The sequence below is a fragment of the Antedon mediterranea genome, chromosome 3 (genome assembly GCF_964355755.1).
Source record: "Antedon mediterranea chromosome 3, ecAntMedi1.1, whole genome shotgun sequence".
In the NCBI taxonomy this organism is placed as follows: domain Eukaryota; kingdom Metazoa; phylum Echinodermata; class Crinoidea; order Comatulida; family Antedonidae; genus Antedon; species Antedon mediterranea.
In genome coordinates this window covers 34,726,814-34,748,209 of record NC_092672.1, presented here as the reverse complement: position 1 = coordinate 34,748,209, position 21,396 = coordinate 34,726,814, and the positions used below count along the sequence as shown (strand labels likewise).

Here is a 21,396-nt window from a genome sequence, read left to right as displayed (position 1 = left end):
AAAGTGGATTACAGAAGATGAAGCAGTTTTATTGTTTAAATTGATCGATAACTGTTGCAATAAATAGTTCAGTTATAAAAACCGATTGAACATCACGATATTTGAATCTAGGTACCGTACCCTAATTCTCCCTTCATGTCGATATACTAAACCTACATACACAAACCATGGAAATATAATAAAAACCTTTATACACAAACGTACGCGTCCTACATTTTATGACGGATTACGAGTACAGTATAACTATAAGTCAGCGTTATTTATACCGTACGTTTTACGCGCGCGTAAAATATCGGTAAAATAGTTTACAACGCATGCGTATAAATTCTAGATTCGTTTCGTTAAATTAAGAATACAACAAAATATAAATACGTCGAACACGCAAAAAAAAAAATTAGTAAAGGAACCAGGTGTTAAAAATCAGCTAAATTTATCATAATATAAGGTCTAACTAGAAAATAATCCCAGAAACAGTTCTTACTTAATTACCATATAAGTTATTGTAAACGTATGCTTCTTTTACTTCTTTCTAAATAAATGTTGACTGAAACTTGAATGAAACTAGGATCATCTTTTTCCAAAATGTCATTTGAGTTTTGGTAAACGATTATAAAAAAAATAGGTAATCTAAATATAACGGTAAGTGGTAAGACAAATTCCTCGTCCATTATTTTCTCTTATATGATTCACAAAAGGAGATCAAATCGCTGACTAATGCACCATTTACGCTTCTGATTTCAGAGTTAATGCTTATACTAAATAAGTATGACAATTTCAACACTATGTATTAACTATTTATCACATGTAGACTAGCTAACGGGTGTGATGTCAGTGAGAAATATCACAAAAACCCCATCTACTCCCCAAACAATCAACGTGAAAACAGAGCAGTGTAGAGGCGTACATTGGAGTGTTAAGTACATCGCTAGAGTTGACACTTCGACCGTTTAGACCGACTGTTGACGAGGCGAAACCATCGGGGTGTGTGTTTCAACGGGTTGGCTCGTTTACGCGCACGTCGGGTGTATGGCTAAAACACATTTATTTTTTTGTTATTCATTGAAGTCAACGTTGACTTTACTAATGCGATAAATATAGTACTGTGGTAACCTACTTGTTTAGGGACTGTATTTTGACGAATGCAGGTGACAATTTGATACGGTAATAACAAAAGATTGACACAATGAAATCATTGTTAAGATTACAGAAGAGTAAAAATTCACTCTTTCCTGGTAAGATTGTAAGCTTAATTCACTTGATTAATAAGTTAATAAACTTAAATCAGTGTTCAATCAAACATGTAGGCTGATCGTTTGTTTAAAAAAAATTTTTTTAAATCTAATATGTGCATTTAATAATAATAATAATAATACCACATTTATATAGCGCCCTTTTCATGAGTAATCATGCTCAAGGGCGCTTTACAAGGATTATTACCCCAGTATTTTTTTTTGGGATCAAACACGTATGGAAACATACTCCCATAATGCAGCCGGTAACCAGCGCAAAGTTGTGTCTAGATCTAACTGGGTACCCATTTATACACCTGGGTGGAGAGAGGCAACGTAAGTAAAGTATCTTGCCTACGGATACAAGCAATGCGGCGAGAGTTGGATTCGAACCTAGGTCTGACGATCGGTAGTCCAACGTCCAACACACTGCGCCACACGCCCTCAATTTGAAACCCATGGTAAATAAACAATGTCTCAAATTAAAATAATATTCTTCTTATAAAATAACAATTTGTTTTCCTTTATTATGCTTATTCATTTTTCCAATAATATCACTGGGAGTGAGTTTATATTTAATTCGTTAGCTACAAATATGTATCTAAAGCTTGGTTCCCACTAGAACGTAACGCAAGGACGTAAACGCAACGCAAGCGTTTTAACCAATGACAAGCGAAGTTATAGACAGTTAGCAATCACAAGCGAATAAGCCATCGCTTGTGATTGGTCAATTCACTTGCGTTGCGTTACGTCCTTGTGTTGTGTGGCCAGTGGGAACCACGCTTAACAGTCCTAATAATAAGTAATACTCGAATTTTATACGATATCTCAATTCATCTATCTATTCACATTTTAATTGTATGCAAAATTTGAATTTATCCATCATGTTTATTGTGCATACGAAAACTAAAATATTACTTATACACGAACTTAAATTAAAATCTAAGTTTACCGAAACGAAATCACATCGAAATTTTATAAAATTAGTATCCATAAAAAAATATAACATCATATAAATAAAACTAATAATTATAAATTATAAAATAGTTTGTCTGTCTTGTAATTGGATGAGTATAAAATAATAATAACAATAAATAAAAAACGTCTGTTTAAATTTAGTACAAAATACAGATATTTTATAAACAAAAATACACGATAGATAATAATAAAGGCAGATCATTATCGCCTATGAATAAACGAATATAATTATTCTGTTACTACTCGAGTTGAATTGGTTATAGACCTAACGATGCTTTTATGACTTTAGACATTATTCCGTGTCTAGATGAATTTACAATCAAATCTCCGCAGACCAATATTTACAACTACATTTTGGATATTCACATTTATATTTTGGTGTAAATAAATCGTTTTTAATGTTTTTCGATATTGCGGTACTAAGTCAATATAATAAGATTTTTATTTTAAATGATAATAAAGAACGAATGGGAAAGGGGAGATTGGAGGAAGCATTTGATGTTCAATAGTTTAGAAAAAAACATAGGTTTCGTTTCGTTAAATTAATATATAATATTATTATAAGACAGATGTATGTTGTTTTTAATAATCATTCATTCATTCAATCTTCATCTCCTAGGTAGGCTTTCTTTCGCCTGTAAGTGGTGCTAGCGTCTTTCTTCATCTTGGTCTATCCAGCATCTCTTCACTATTTCTCACTTCTTATAATCATCATTATTTTTAAAATTAATAAATGATGATTATTAAAAACAGAAATAGAAAATCTGTCAATAACGAAATCGGGTAAATCGAAATATATAAAATATGTAAATTTATTAAATCTACTTCAGAGGCCCAATCTAATACACAAACGTAAATTCAAAGTCATGTGTTTTGTCTCGGCATGGAAGAAACCATTAAAGAATTTTAAATAGATATATCGGTATTATTATTATTTTGTCAAATTAATTTCGTAAATATTTTAAAACTATGATTTGTTTGAACAACTATTGTATTTTATTTTTACTTTAAGTTATCTTTTTGTTTTCCTTTTGTTTAATTACGTAATATTTTATTTTTTGTTTTACTTTACCACACCACATCACATCATGTGAACGCCATCGATTCAAAAGGTGAATGGTCAAGAAAATAAACAGCAACTTAATTCTGGACAATCTTCTTATAAATGAGATTCTCAATCTGGATGTAGACATTATCAACGGTGTTCTTATATCGGTAGTATTTACAATAATTCGATATGAATAACGCACATTTTGTGTAAATTGTCGCCGAGATTTTGGCAACGTCGCCAAAGAGTCGCCTGCAACATTCGTGTTAACACCTCACTTCGAAATCGAGAGAGCTTTTCATATTGTAACAAATCGAAGCGACTTTGGTTTAGAAAATGAAGAGAGATTACACCAACCAATGCATGGCATCTGTTTTCTAAAGTAATAATCATATCCGTTTTCTTCTAATTCAAAGTAAATTATATGTGTCGATGGGATGTTTTATGATGTGTAACTCGCGTGTGACACGCGTGTAAATCGAGAGAGCTTTTCATAATTTAGCACATCGAAGAGATTTTGGTTGGGAATATGAAGAGAATTACACCAACCAACGCATGGCATCTGTTTTCTAAAATAATAATCATCCGTTTTCTTCTAATTCAAAGTAAATTAGATATGTGTCGATGGGATGTTTTATGAAGTGTAACTCGCGTGTGACACGCGTGTAACATTAGTGTAATATACAGGCATATACCACGTGTGTTATTTAGATTTGTCGAACAGTATGGTACTTCCTGTATACTTTTTTATGTGTACTCGCGTGTAACACGCGTGTAACATTCGTGTAATATACAAGAAGTATAATATATACCACGTGTGTTATTAAGATTTGCCGAACAGTACGGTAATTACTGTATACTTCGTTAACAGCTATATATCGTTTAATTTATATCGTTTATTTTTATAAGGTAATACATTAACGATTATAATAAATAATAATTATATTATAATAAATAATATTTCGTTATTTATAAGTAGGACTGTGTAGGATTATTATTAATATAGGCTAATTCGTATACATACAATTATTATTATTAATATTATCATTAATTATTTTTATTAATAAACATGAACTAAAATAATATTTCATCTTGGTGATTTGAAACGTATTTGATCGACGAAGTCCGCAAATGGCATTTTAATAAGACGGAATTCAGGAGAGACTCGCGCGCGTACACAGCGATATCAATTATTCAATAAGACAATGGAATATTCGAAAATTTATAATTGAATAAAAATATAAAATAATCGTACAAAATTAATGATATTATAATTAGAATTAGGCCTTTGCGATGTATCACGTTGTTTTCTATTTCATCCTTTTATTGTTGTTTTAAACATGAAACATTTAAAAAAAATGTTCTTTCTTGTTAATTTTAGGCATTTCAACAGAGCATAATCCACAATCATTTTTTTTTATTAGAGTAGTTTTGCACTTATTTCATTGTTAAACAAACTATTGTGTTTTATTGTATTATTGTCTTGTATATTGTTGAAAATGATTTTTTACCAAATAAAATGAATGAATGAAATGATAACATTTATTAAGTAAAGATGTGCCTCTCACTTTTTATAAATTAGTTAATTATTGTTATGTAATATTAAAAAATATAGACAACCCAAATCAAATTATGAGCGTGGGACATTTTTTATTTACAAAATTATAAATGACAAGTTTTGTCTAAGTAAACAACGTAATTGGTCTACATCCGAAGTCAATCGAATGTTACATTAAATAAGAATCACAACATCCCAATAATGTTTACTTACAAAATCATTTCAAAATATTCGTTCAGCTGATTGAAAATTAGTCGTCATATCTTGTAATAGTTAACTGTTAGCTGCCGTCGGCTGTTAAAATACGCGCCAATAATGTAATAAGCGACATAAGCAAATATCGTCTGCGCGCAATGAGGACAAAGTGTACAGCGCGCCTTAATAGTGTTGAGTACATCAAGTTAATTTATCATTGAGAATTAATGCTTTAAACGATCGGACCCACTTCCTAATCTGATTATTACAATGTAGCAAAACATTTTACAGCGTAGGCCTACTTGTCCCCAAGCTGATAATAATATTAGCGATTTACACTACCGTGCAAATTGATAGTTCCTAAGTGGAACCCGCAACGTTTGATCGAATTTGTAAACGAAACATAGAAATACTAACAGGATTATTGAGTAATAATATGAACATCGCTGCGCGTACAAGCAAACAATTGGCGAAATATTACACGATAAAATGGCGGGAAATAATGTTGTAGAAAAACGTAGATACACATTGCGATTCTCAAATGTTCTAACTTGTTCGCTTAAACCAACTTTTATTACCCCAGGCCACACGTGGTTATTACGATTGACATTTCTATGATAATATAGTATTAATGGCCACACAGCCAACGGCTTGGTCCGAAAGCGATTTATTGAATCACAAATGTGAAAGATTTGGCGCGGATTTGAACGATTTGGCGCGGATCTGAACGATTTGGCGCGAACGTGAAAGAATCGGTACGATATTTGAGAAATGTGTCACTATAATCACAGATACTGTGTTGTCATCAACGAACAACAAGGTAATGATTCGAAGTAATGGTGATGAATTTCTAAGAGGAATTTTATCGTTTAAATTATAATAATGCATAGTTCAATATTTCTCACATATACCATCGGATTAAATTATCAACTAGCTTTTCCATAAGCTGATACGTAATAGTCTGTAGCTACCAGTCATATATTTAGTTATATAATATGAGTAGCAACAATTTATTATGTCATTTACATAAGTTCGTTTCGTATTCGTTTATGCAAATAAACTGAGCCAAAAATTTTACTAAGTAAAATTTTAATATAAAATTTATATACGAAACAATATATTTTTAAACAAATACAAAATTGTATATAATAATACTATACGTACATATGATATAATATTCAAAAGACAAATCTTTTTTTTTAGGTCAAGCTACATTTTTCTTAGACCTACCGGTACATTTTATATATCTGTATCAACATAATGAGATTTCAATCCTACGTACACATCAAGAAGAACTGAGATTTCAATCTTACGTATCGAGTAAAACTGAGATTTCAATCTAACGTATCATGAAAGACTGAAATTTCAATCTTACCCATAAAATAATATAAAGAAATAAACTATAAGGAAAGACTGAGATTGCAAAGCATAAAAAAGACTGGAATTTCAGTCTTACAGATCAAGAAAGATTAAAATTTCAATTTTACCTATGATAAAATAATATAGGGCCTAAAGAACTAAAACTAAAGACTGAGATTTCAACGCATAAAAAAATACAAATCAAGAAAGACTGGGATTTCAATCTTAAGCATCAAAAGAGATTGAAATTTCAATCTGGTTTATATGGTGTTCTATCACCCTCTTGTATGTAGGCCTAAAATATTAAAAAGTGGGGTAATCAGCAGAATATGGACGTAGCAAGTACACAATATTGATTGTTATTAATTCAAAATTTCAAGGAAATTATATTTTGATATCCAATTCATCCATTTGTGAGCAACTATGTTTCTACTATTGAAGACTAAAACACAAACACGTTTTTGTTATAATTTAAAACGTTTTTGTTATTATTTTACAACTATTGTTAAGAACTCAACGGGGGTGGTTTTAGGAAGGAAAAGAAATCTTACAAAGAAAACATAAACAAAAGTACCAGGTGAAATTAGACGTTTTATGTGTCGAAATTAAACACGATTTGTTCGACCTTCCAGCGAGCATTTCAAACGGAGCACATGCAATAAATTATATGAAAACAATACAAACTCAGCTGAGCAGAGATTGTGGTATTGACGAAGAAAAGAAAGGAAATTCAATTAAAATAAATCAAATGTTGTAATCGATATTTTGTGTCTATTAACAACATTTTATTATCGTTATTGAGGAGTATCGTAATAAAGTGACCAAGTCATGAATTAACTTAATAATGTATTTATGGTGAGCGACTAAACAAATTTGATACGAATGTATGCTATGGGTTTATTTCGGACGTAGTAGTGGTTCATCCGTATATCCACGGAAGAGTGAAATTACTAATAATTAACTAAAATTAATAATTGCAATTTTACTCTAATTCCCCGGTATACCTGATTTGATAGTACCATATCATTTGTGTTATATAAAGAATCCGACAACAAATTGATAAAACCATAATTTAAATTTTTGGAAAATTAAGGTATAATGAAAAAGAAAACAGGACAATTAACAGAGGAAAATAAATAACTGAAATCATTTGTGTTGTAAAGAAGCCGACAATAAATTGATGAAAATATAATATAAATTCTGGAAAATTAAAAACGTATAATGAAAGGTATAACAGGACAATTAACAAAGGAAAATAAATAACTGAAATCAAAAGATACAATAGAAATCTTTGTAACGAAACTATAGGTATATAACCCTATAAAGCTTTCCGAATAAAACACGTCAATCAAAATAAGGGAAAATTATGGATCTTTTGGGTGAAAAGGGTTGTGTTTTTGTTTTGGCGCCGACAAGTCTGCGTAAAACCCCAGTTTATTAGCCAAGAAAACAGAGTAAGTGTAACCCAAGGCATACGTCCTGTTAAAGCTGTTCTAGTGCGATAGTAAAACGATATAATATAAACGTAGTAGAAATGCTACGCTATTGTACTTTACCGTGTAGAGTCATGCTAATCGCTATAAAAACTAACTTAAGTAAATGATCATAAGATAGGTTGTTAGGTGAATTGAAATCACCACCTTAAGCGCTGAAACTTAGTTATTGTTGAGCACTGTACAAATACTATCATAGATGTATAGAACAAACATAAGTGGTAACGATATTAAAAGCTTTATCCCCGTTACTATTCAATGGCTAAGTTGACTACAGGCGTATTTGAGATCACTGACGCCCCCTACACAAAGCCAATCCAGCCCTGATAGACTCAAGTTGGTGACTCCGGGCTAATTGTACAAAACGTGTAAGAAATAATGTTATTTCAACAAAATTACACTAATATGAAAATGAATAGACTGGTGCAGTTTGGCTATTTTATTAAGAAGTGTGATACTAGGTGGTTATATGTAACAATAGGTAGCTTTGTTTATACAGGGTCTGGGCTAGGACGGTTGATACCACTACACCGATGACTTCGACAGATCATGTTGCGCATTTTAAGCTCATTTAAGACGTTAAATTCCATAGTGACTTTGAGAAGGCGTGACAGCTATTCATATCCTTCTGCTTAGCTGATTTTTACCTGAAATTTGAGATGACCAGGTTTGAATCTGGTCATAATTACCCGAGATATTTAACAGCCTGGCTGTATATAAGTGTTTATACCTCACACTCTTTCGACACTCACTTCTCACATTTTACACTTATCCTTTAACTAACTTCTAATGTTTTTAAAGAAAAAACTAAACGACACGCGCGTACTGTTGGCAGTCGGAAAATGATCTGGTTATTTTACACTTAATATCTTTGTAAATGGCATATTTTGACAATGTGAAATTATACGCCTGCCAAATTCTGTTTAAAAATAATAAAAACACTAAGTATCCGCTTTAACCTATACCTATGTATCATAACACATAATGTGGTCTCCTAGAATCACTTAGGTGAAAAATACCTGAACATACGGTTTTCTTCATACTAGCGACGTAAGAAAGTTTGGGAGGGGGGGGGGGGGTTGTTCAGGTATCCCCATACCCTATCCACTTCCAATTCAAACGTTAACCCAATTCATACCGTACACTGTTTGCAATGTCGAACGTAATTTCGATTACAGTAACACCATTGCCACAAATTTCGAGCGACAAACGATACCTCTCAACACACCACTTCCCAAATCTATACAACCCATTAACACGTTACATTCTATAAAACAGACTGCTACAAAATAATGAAAAATTTCCAACAGTCAATGGTGTGATAGATAGACATACACAGCTATAACACGCATTATATATACATTACATATAATATAAATCATTTCAAACCTCAAAATTAATATAAAAAATTGTTTAAGGTTAACGAAAGGTGAACGAACCATTGAAACATTTTGCTAACTTAAAAAATATTATCTGACAATAAAAAATGTGTTTTATATACGCGATAACATAGTGTTGTTTGCATTCTGTTCAATCAGTAACGTTCTAGGCCTATATACTGCATACGAATTATTGTATACCATATATTAATCATATATAAACTTAGTAATTGTTATGTTATGCCAATGATAATTATATCATAGGACATCACAACACGGTGCAAAAGACAAATGTGTTTTGTCTTGTGTTACTGTTACTGTTTAGCTTGTGAATCTATGTTGTTGTTATGAAAATCATTAATTTTATTTAATAACATTTTAATTAAAACATTCGAATTTTGTTTTATTAAAGTTTACATTAACTCACTTATGATATTAAGCTGTGTTTAGTTAACCAGCCAAGATCGTGTAAAATGTAAGTTGTACATAATTATTTAAATATATTTATTGGATTATCAAAAAAAGTCATTAACGAAAAAATAAGATGCGAATATATTTCATTATCTACAATACTTTAAAAAAAATTATATATATAAATAAGATTACGTAGAACAGAACTTGCATAATTAACAAATAATTATGCTATTTTAAAATCATAACTAATATAATATAAACAATAAATAATTTTTTTTTAATTTTATTTTGTGATGTTCTAAAGGCAATTGTAAAGCTATATTATGTGATGTATATTTTTATATAACTTTTGTCTATTTTTTAAATGCTTTAACTTTTTATATATTATGTAAAATACTCAAAATAAGAAAAACCAAATAAACTTTAGTTTTCTACTGAAACAAAATTGATATAGATTATTGTAACAATTGTAAAGAATGAAATAAAAGTGAGTGAATCTCACAAAAGACAACAACAAAAAACAATAAATAAATGATACCTTACCTTCCAGCTTTCGTAATAATCATTTCTGTTCCTATAGCATGAAACTTCTTCCACAAATCGCGATTTTCTAGCGTAACTTTAATATCTTTGCTAGGCATAGACGGGATGCCTAGATCAGGCGGACGAGGCGCTGTTGAAGACATCATCTGATGCATTGATCGGCCTGGGTCCATGCTTGAGGCCGACAGCGGAGAAAAATCGCCAAAATGTGCTCCATGATCTAAGGTAAACATACATATTTTTTATTTTGCAGAATTAAATTAAAAATAATAAAGCGGATATAAAATAATTAGATAATAAGATAGAATCGTTTATCACATTGAGTATTATTTTTACCAACACAATAAAAGTAAGGCTTTGCTCATAACGAATATGATATCACAATTTATAGATAAATATATGTATTTCTATACTGGATACATATAGTGTACAGTATTTATATTGACCATGTACACAATTTTACTAGTCTATATGTTTTAATACGGTACAGTAAAGTACATGATTTGATTTGATCTGATCACTTTATTTCAGACGAAATCTTCCATATATACTTTTAAATATTGATGTATTCTTTAAGAAATTGATATCCGCGTCTGCTTTTGCGACCTTCTTGTTAAGTTTCTCAAACTGTCTAAGGTCCTGCTTGGTTACTGTATTTTATATATTATGTAAATAAAGACACATAACTAATGAAATGAAAACGAGACAAACTTATAAACGAGACGAACTTATAAACGAGACGAACTTACAAAAGACAAAAACAAACTATAATGTTTTAAACCACGTTGTTTTGTTTGAAAAGTTATGTAAAGTATTTCACTAATTCGGACATCAACAACACGATCGTTTTGTTACCGCTATGTACAGTTAGATTTACAACGAAAAACGTGATAACAACAAATCAAATCTTTTATTTTTAAAGAATTAAAATAAAATACAGTAGCTTAATTTACAAATAATAGTGGACGTCCTTCTTTTAAACGTCAGCTAATTTTCGCTTTTAAGTTAACTACAAATCTGGTAATCCCGACCCTGGATATATTCATTACTTAATATGTGCCACAATGGCGGATAAAGTCCTAATTTTTACCCTGGGGTATCACTTCTCTTTTTAGCCTAAAAAACGTCACTAAGTAATTGTAAATTCTTTTTATATCCATCTTGTCACTACTATAGAAATCACATTTGTTCATCAAGATTCTTACATAGGTGGTTATATAACTTTATATTTTTTAATTAATTCTTAAATAAGTCAGTAGTAAAAATAATTAGGTTTTCTTATAATTTAATTAAATTAGTAATTAATTAATAAACTTCTTCGGACATAAGGTTGTCCTTTGTATATTACAGGCCTAATATTAGAAGTATTATATGTTGCATTCTAATTCGAAATGAATTGATAATAAGCATATTCAATCGAGATGTTCTTTTAACATGCAAAACATCGAATACACTCATTACAAACATTGTGCATTTAGAATAGTATCGAAAATTATTATAGGCAAGCACCCATTCTAACATCGTGTGGTTATATTTACAAACATCATCGATTTAAATTGTAGATTTTGTAGGCCTATTTGTTGTAAGCCAAAACAATAATTCTATTGGAACTAAATCAAGTGATTTGTCCACCGCTGTGATGGAAATGCGTGAAGAATTATTTCTATTCATAAGAGAGGAAGGTAAACACAAGTATATCAAAGCATGACTCCTCGTGGAATGCACAACGAAAAATACAGGCCTAGGTCAAGATATCAATTTCTGTACAATATTATATGTATTATTATATATACTGTATAATTGTTAGGTATCGTATATAAGATACGGTACTCAATATAATATGATGACTAGGCCTTTATTAATACATTGTCTCATCTAAACAAAAAAATACAAGCTTAGGCCAAAATATGAATTTCTGTACGTTCGGTACTGCATTGTACAGGCACTGGTATAGTTCTTAAGCAAACAACCTAATATGATAACTAGCCTATCTTAATACACGTCTGTCTCCTCGAAAAGGAAAACGCGAGCCTATAGGCCAAAATATTAATTTCTGTACGTACGGCATACTGCATTTCTAGGCACGTATACGCACATATGATTATTATTATTATTAATACATTGTCTCTTCGAAAGGAAAAATACAGGCCTAGGCCAAAATATTAATTTCTGTACATATGTTTATATAATTGCTAGGTACTGGTAACTCCTAAAATATCGCAATAAAAGTAAACAAACAAAAATCCTATATTTAATAATAAAAAGGAAAAAACAATAATATATTGGCCTACTTATCATACGGTGCTGGAAAAAAAATAATGTTAAGAACGAGTATAGAAATTGTAAAATATAGATTATAAAAACATACTATTGAAATCAGTAACGAACACTATAAATACAAATATAATAATTATTAATTTTAATCAAGTATGGTTAAAATTAAATCATGAAGAGTTAAAATATCGAAATTTTCCAAGAACGTGCACAGATTTACTAGAAAGGTGACTAAATTTGACGAGTTGATTGTACGGCGTGAGGGGATTGTTACATCAGTGCTAACACAGTGTCAGTTTTAACAGTTAGATATGTTTTAACTGTAAACCAAGTCATCCCACGACACATTCACCCATCGTGACAAATATAACAACATCAGACAACAACCCTTAAGAAAAGAATCACACCAGGTTAACAAAAAAAATCCTCACCTGTAAAATTTGGAGTTGGCTGGTGCATGGAAATACTAGGGTAGGTGAAACTGCGAGGAGGAGGAGGGGGGACCATGCCGTTCATGGCAAAAGCCCTAGCCTGCCGGCTAAGTATATCATCATTCTCATACATCATACTGGAGAAAGTTCAGGCCTAAGGTATGGGTGACGAATCTAACGCGAATAGAATGTCCGTCGTCATACAATAATCCACTGGACAGAGACAATATCTTCCGGGGTTTCTTAAACAATTCTAGTCGCTAGTATCACCTTTAAGGGCCAATGCCTAACTGTGATATAGCTACTGTTCGCCAATTACTAAGCTATTATTTTGACAATTGTAAAATCACACAGGGATATATTCACTGTATGGAAAATACACAGTAGCGTCAATAGAAAACTCATTGACCAATCGGCGTCGAGTTTGTTTGTTTTACTCCGCCCACTTTCCAGTGCACTTGAATAAGCGCGAACTGAAAGTGCTTTGGGGTAGGCTTAAGCATTTTAAGCAATTATATCAATAAAAAGATTTTGTAATCCAAATTATCAATTTGACAATTCTATTCCACTTTTCTAGAAATTGTATAATATCGCAAGATAAGTACACCGATTTGTGTTTTTTTTACAAAACGTAGTTTTATAACTCAGTTCAGATGTATTAAAATGTAAGCAAAAAAAAAGAAGAAAAATACATAAAAATGATTAAAGAAAATGATATTTATCTGTTGTTATTTCACATCGCTTTAGTGATTTATATATACCTCAACCAATACAATAATAGGCTACATACTATTAAAATATTGTTTGTTTTAATTTTTAAACGTTCTATCAGGCCTACTTTAGTTAGTGTACTATTTGATCTATATGATCTATGAATTCTTTGTACTTTACTGGTTCCTTGTTTAAGCGTGGTTCCCACTAGCAACGCAACACAAGGACGTAACGCAACGCAAGTGAATTGACCAATTACAAGCGATGGCTTATTCGCTTGTGATTACTAACTGTCTATAACTTCGCTTGTCATTGGTTAAAACGCTTGCGTTGCGTTTACGTCCTTGCGTTACGTTCTAGTGGGAACCAAGCTTTAGGAGCCACAACCTAATCATATTTAGTTAAAATAAAAAGAAAAAGAAAAAGGCCTGGCACCGTAGGCACAAATATCAATCTTTTAAATACTTATAATGTTTACTTTACAATATTGCATGATGAATTGTAATAATAGTAATTTTGTTTGAAATTATATTTAAGGCCTTTGCTTAGTATACAAAATGAAAACCAAATAAGCATTCTAGAAATCTAACCCGAATCACATTAAAATGATTAAATTTTATAAATAATGTAATAGTTGAAATTATGGACGTCCGTTTCCGAAATAAAAGTAAAATGCTTGAATGAATAAACACAAATCAATTTTTTTTACTTTATACGAAATGTTTACTTTTTCTACTACAAAATAGCTGATTGTCTATACTACAAAGACCAGCATTTTCCTTTCGGAAAAAACAAGTCGACAGATTGTAACGTCCATATCATTGTAACTAGCTTCATATAAAGTCAGTAAAATTCTAAATCGTTCTTGTGTTTGTAAGAATAATTGGCTGCTAAGTTGCATCAAATGGGCTCTTAAGTTGGTATTAAGCTGCTTTTAAGCTGCAATTATAACCGCCTTTGAAATATAAACTTATTGTAACCCCTCTTTTGACCGTCTTTGAAGATCGAGTTGATTTATCGTTGACACGTGAGGAAGAATACATTTGACACACACGCGCGCGTTCAATATTATCGAAAACCAAACGACCTTTGAACGCGCGCGTTCAATATTGATGAAACTTGAACGTCTTTTGTACGCGCGCGTCATCATTTTACATGCCTTCAAATGTTGATGAAACTAGTACGTCTTTTGTACGCGCGCGTCAACATGCATTCAAATGTTGATGAAACTAGTACGTCTTTTGTACGCGCGCGTCAACATGCACTGAAATGTTGATGAAACTATAGAACGTCTTGTATACGCGCGCGTTAACATGCAGTCAAATGTTGATGAAACTAGTACGTCTTTTGTACGCGCGCGTCAACATTGTACATGCATTTAAATGTTGGTGGATCTGTTTGTTGACTTCTACTTTACAGTCACAAAGCATTAATGAAGTCCTCCCTTCAACACATCACTTAATTACTTCATTTGTTATGCCAATTAATCGGTATATAATTACGTATTTTACTAATTAATAATCTGTTCAGTTGTCACAATATTTTGGTTAGGTAATGCGATTAATACGTAATTCGCATAGCCTCTTTTATGTTACTAGACTAGATTCAACTTATCTTGTTTAATTAGTAATTAATATGATCATTTATATATACAATACTCTGGACGCGAGCCGTTTGGTTAGTCACCTTTTGGACCGCGAGGAGATCGAGAATTGTAACAATTGGGTATTGGGGTGTAAAAAAGATATTTCTGGAGACTTAAATTAAATTTATTCCTCAAAACAAAGATGATTTACTTCGCCTCATTTACATGTTTATAAGTAAAACCACCACTAAAGCAAAGAAGTGTTAAATAATTAGGTGAAAATTGTTATGATAAAAAAAAAACATTATATGTTTCTTTCACGAGTTATAGACTGCCAAATGTCAGTGTACAATAATTTAAATACAAATTAAGCTGGAATAGAAAGAGGTGTCTATAGATTACTGTAACGCAACATTATGGCGATGGTGTATAATTAATACGGAACTTATTACAAATTAAGTTTTGTTTCCCATATCAAACATTCTCGTCAGCTATCGACAGTCTATACATTTATTAAAAAGCCACAACTGACTTCCGTGAGAAAAATTAATGTACCGATAGAAAGGCACCATATTGCATATTAGTGCAATTAAAAATATTATTACATTATTAACTCAAGTGCTGTAATTCTATATTCGCAAAAAAAGACGTCTACATAATCCAAACGCATTTTCGTATAGGCCTTTACAAAAAATTACAAATATATTTATGACTTGAATTCATGTCGCTTCTCTAATCGACATTTAAAGTTTACTGCAAACTGCGTGAAATTAATGTTATCGCGAAAATTTCAAAATGGGTCGTAACAAATTAAAGTTACAAACAAATTCACTAAACAATTAATTATTTTCTGTATTTGAAAATAGAGAATGATTTCTTTGTTTTTGTTGGTTTTGATGCGTTTTAAATAACATTACTTAACTAGAATCAACCAGACATCTTAAGGGTACTGTATACTGCTGGAAATTAATCTTATCGCGAAATTTAAAAATTGTAGAATAGTAAAATTAAAGATTTTGAAAGTTGAAAAAAAAATTACTAAACAATTATTCTTTATTATTTTCTGTATTTAAAAATAGATAAAGATGTCTTTGTTTTTGTTGATACGTTTTAAATAACATTACTTAACTAGAATCTGTCAGACATCCAAAATAAAAATAAAGTGATTTAGTATCTGTAAAGTAAATATAATCTGTATTTGATTTCACTTTAAAACGTATAGCAGAAACTGAAGTGGAATGATTGTGTTTTCATTACTAGAGCGATTCTTTTACATTTTCAAATATAAACCTAATATTATGGTTTACACGTTATTGGTATCTATGTCTGAGTATGTTATGTGATGATGATGAGTATGATTTCCTTCTGGGACAATACTTGTCAATGTTCACGCATTATTCAGCTTTCCAATTTTCTTCTGCGATGTTTTTTAATAGAATAACGTTACTATATACAGTAAGTTCGTATTCAAGGAACAGGGCCTACTAATAATTGTAAAATAAAACAGTGGACAACTTTCTGATGTTAAGCTCTGTGTACACTATCAAACTAGTGTGATGTGCTGGGAAATATGGATAGCGATATGCTTAAATATGGTAGTGATATGACATCAATGTGTCCATATTTGGGCACATTACATTTTTTTTGCACATAAAAGTTTGATAGAGTAGACTGAGCTTTAAGCTATAGCTGCCAACATTACTATTTTCTGGTAATGTGATGTGTTTCTCTCGCAAGATAGATCGGGTTATGTCAGACGCTGTTCAATATCAAATAATTATAGCAGAACTTCGATGTTTAATCGAATACTGTATATCATATAGGTGTGGTTTCATTTTGAACTTTTAACATTTTCGTTGGAAATATATTGTCTTGTGTAAAAGCATTTACTAATATGTCTTACTAATATGATTACTAGCTCTTCGAGTTATAGTGAAATTTTGTTTTATTTGTTATGCTTGATCAAATTATAATGTTATGGTATAGGCATAGTAATACTCTTTAATGTGAACAGTACCTTGTTTTAAATTATTACATTGCGATGGCTAACGAACGCTTGGAAATCGTGTGGTATGTAAAAAATAGCCTACTAATTGGTATTATTGCGAAGCTTAATCATATTTTCTAATTTTTCTCACTTAAAATAGCATAAAATGTCTTCTTAAAAGAAAAAAAAAGAGATATATATATTTAATTGGCTGTTAATGGATGATGACATTTATCAACACAGCTTGTCAAGTCAAGTTACTATTTTTGGATTGAAAAAAGAGAACTTATACATAATTATAAACAAAAAAGGTAAATCTCTCACACCATCTATTAACGATGTTAAAAGTGGGAAATAATAGGCGGTTAGTTACGACCGTCTGCCGTAGCGTAGTCTTCCTATTGTTAAATAATTTCATTTTGATAAATTCTTTGTACAATGCGAATCTGTTCGGTATAAAGGTCAGCTTAGATTCGTTGTCTTTCCATGCCCTACAAACTTCTTCATTACACACAGAGTCACACTTCAATGCTCACAAGACAAATTATTTTCTCTTCGAAGCAAAAATCATGCATTTTGGTCTCGAGTTAATTTCTTTTTGAACGTGTCGAAAGTGGCAATCATGGTCTTGTTCAGCGCAGTATAACTCTGCCCCAGGGCGTTGAGAACTAAATGACTTGCTGACGTTCTGCCTAAGTGGTTTAGGCCTAAGAATAATGAACAGTATCAGCGTAAGTAAATTCGAAAGAGAATTCAATAGTATGTGAATTTGTATTATTATAGATAATTAACAATTATCTCGTTACAATTGAGACTATAGTGATAATGCAAAGAGAAACGGGTTGTAAAGACAAACAACAAATGGTTCGTCGTATAAGACTCGTTATATTGTACAATGCCGATGGAGTAAATAAGAAATTTAAATTATACACAATTAACTGATTACTGTAGTATAAATTTAATGAAGAAATGTCAAGCATAATGGACGGATGATTAGTGGTAGGTTAAAGAAGAAAATGATGTGTTCTGGTGTGTTTATATAGATTCCGGGTTCAAGTCAAGTCTTCCCACAGACGTTACGGTAGTTCTTGTATTTCTTTCGTAATCAAGATTGTTTTTTATTTTAAAGTTTTACTTCTCTTCTCTCCAGTTTTAGAGACTTAAGTTTCTTAAATTAAAGAATAATGAGATTATGTAATTCACTTTTACGTTTAAACAATAGAAATAGGAAATCAGAATATTAAATGTATTTTAATACAAAATGTTTAATTTTTAAAACACAAGATAAAATTACTTAAATAATTTATATTAAAAAAAAGGTTTTACCTACTGGATAAATGTTGAAGTACATTGGAATACATATAGAGTTGCTATTAGGGACAATACAATCCTTACTCTGGGTTCAAACCTTGATTCTCTCTTTAGTTACCATGCCTTTGCATCACACCAAGCCCTTTCATTAAGCTCTGTCTACACTATCAAACTAGTTTGACAAAAAAAAGTGTGTTGTACCCAAATATGGTATTGATATGATATCATGTCCACATATTATGGGCACATCACAATTTTTTATCACATAAAGTTTGACAGTGTAGACAGAGCTTTACACTTCTATACTCCTAAAATAAAAATTGATGCATGAAAGAACAACAAAAGTGATTGATTTTATTTTATTTCACTTTTCATATTATTAAACTACGATTCAACATTATTCAATGTTTGTTTTTATTAAACCATTCTTATAACTATTTTATTTTTATGTTTTTACTACTGTTTACTTAAAGATGTATTGTCCCCCCTGAACAAATAATTTGTTATTTTTGGTTGTTGAATATGCTATTTTAATATCACATAATAGTTATCCACTTAGAACAAAAATTGAATCGAAAAAAATGTATTTACCTGAAAAAAACTGTATAGGCCTACTAAAGCAAACAATAGTCAAATTAGCTGCCAGCAAATGGGGTTTTGTTTGGATTTGACCATTTATTTTGTCATTTTATATGAGAAAGCATTTTTTCATCTTGTTTTTTCACGGAAGGGATTAACTTTATTAAAACTACAAAATAACCTATTCAAAGTCTGATTTAATTAATTAATCTTAATTTTTCATGTTTTTGTGGGACAATACATCTTTAATTTGTGATAACTGTAACATTTACCATTTACAGAATGTTGGTGCAGCTTGGTCTACTTCTATAAGTCAATGGGAAGAACAAAGTAAACCATTGTTACACACGTTAATAGTATAAGCCTATCTAAAACAGTTAGATTTAAATTGATAATTCGATCTTTTCATGTATTGATACAGTATCAAATATAGTAGCATATGTCCATAGCGACCTAACCATCTACCAGAGAAAGAGTGCGGATTGTAGCCTATTGTTACATAAACAGAATAGACAAATAGTACAATAGTATTGTACATTCGTTTCAAATATAACGTACTTATCCGGCACGTGGCCGCTAAGTGCCGGACTAAATTCCAATAGCTGATCTTAAAAGTAGTATTTGTTTTGAAATGATTTATTTTAAAATTAACAACACTTTTGAAATAGATATATTTGGTTTTATAATTAAACGAATTAACTCACATAAATGTCTTCGGTATTTAAAAACTTTTTTTCTAGCGTCCCTCTGAAAAATCTTCAGCTCTTTTTCACAATTCTATGAAAGAGCCCCGCTAACAAAACACAGCGGATTGATATTCTGGAAAGTCGGCGATATGCGTTTTTGACAAAAAATATTATGGCCGCCGCGGCCGATCAGAGTAAAGTTGCTGTAGGCCTATTGATAATACAGTACTGGTAACGAGAAAGATAACCCAAATATGGTAATTATGACATCATCATGTCCATATTTGGGCATATCACATTTTTTGTCACATAAAGTTTGATAGTGTAGGCAGAGCTTTAAGCTAACTGGCAACATTACTATTTTCTGATAATGTGATGCGTTTCTCACGCAAGTTTGATAGTGTAGACAGAGCTTAAAACAACGATGATACAGCAGTACTATGAAGAAAAGAAATTGTGTTTTCTTCTTGCAGCGGCTTAACATAAAATCGAATACATTTAGAAGAACATTTTACAATTATAAAGAAACAACAGTAAACAACATAAATAAATTGTATTATTTATGATAACCATAAAGATAAACAAAATCGCATTAAATCTCAATTTACTACGATTTATCGCATTTTCTTTAAAACCCAATCAAATGATAAGTATGTACTAATAAAGAAGACTCATAAAACAGTTCAAGAAAAAAAACCGGTTGAAATATTATCGCGCGTAAAGCAATCATCAGACAACAATAATAACATGAATTGCCGTTTGCGCGTCTCCACCTTAAAACTTAAAAGTTAACATATCACATTTATTAAAGCATAATTTAGCATAAGAATGATTGAAGAACATAAAATAAAGACATCCGTTAGTAAGAATATAAAATGGTTCACTTACTACGGAATAATATCCATTAAAACTTTTTACCAATTTCTAGCCTGGTGAGCATGAAATCGGTGCAGCCAGGCGGAGCTTGACGACTTTTGCAGACAAAGATCGATTGTTCAAGGCTATCCTGTCGATAAACAAGTAAATAAAGTGGCCTAGACCTTTCATATTTATATTAAATTATATACTTAATGTTTTCTAAAAAGGATATATTACAAGATTGTAGAAAATTGGTGGCGTCACTATCACACGTGGTCATAGTCAAGTTAGAATATAGTTTGCTTTAATGTAATTTTTAAAATGTAAAAAAATAATGGTTGCGTGAAATAACAATTTTACGAGTGTAGACGGCTGGATGACGCACAGAGAACACCGTTCGTTATCGCGTCAGCGCGTATACACGATTTGACGCGCGTGTTTAAACGTTGATAAAAAAAACCGCGCACGCGTCCACGAAGTGCCGGCTTCTGTTGCTGCACTGCTAGCTGACTTATCGATACGTTCACACCAAAGATGGTGAGTTCGAAGGCTCTTGTGGTAAAATGTAAAATTTACGGTTAAACATTTCGGTTACAATTACTATCCGTAAAATATGGTGACACTTGCAACGAGAATAATTACTATACTTTGAAATGCCTCTATCATGTCACAAGTATGCATTAAAAACTAATATTTATATATTTCGACCTGTATTTTTGTAATCGGTTTTAAATGATTACGCCCATTAAATCTTAATATGAACAAAATATGTACAAAA

General features: G+C 31.1%; 1 protein-coding gene across 1 annotated transcript in view; it reads right to left on the bottom strand.

Moving 5' to 3' along the window:
* LOC140045351 (uncharacterized) overlaps positions 1-13,371 on the bottom strand; it is a 32,997-nt gene extending 19,626 nt beyond the window's left edge. Inside the window, exons 1-2 of the mRNA XM_072090206.1 lie at positions 12,902-13,371; positions 10,197-10,416 (exon numbers count right to left, since the gene is read on the bottom strand). Coding sequence (XP_071946307.1) covers positions 10,197-10,416; positions 12,902-13,037 — 356 coding nt within the window. The 5' untranslated portion in view covers positions 13,038-13,371. The remainder of the gene's footprint in view (positions 1-10,196; positions 10,417-12,901) is intronic.
* Between the last annotated feature and the right edge of the window lie 8,025 nt (positions 13,372-21,396).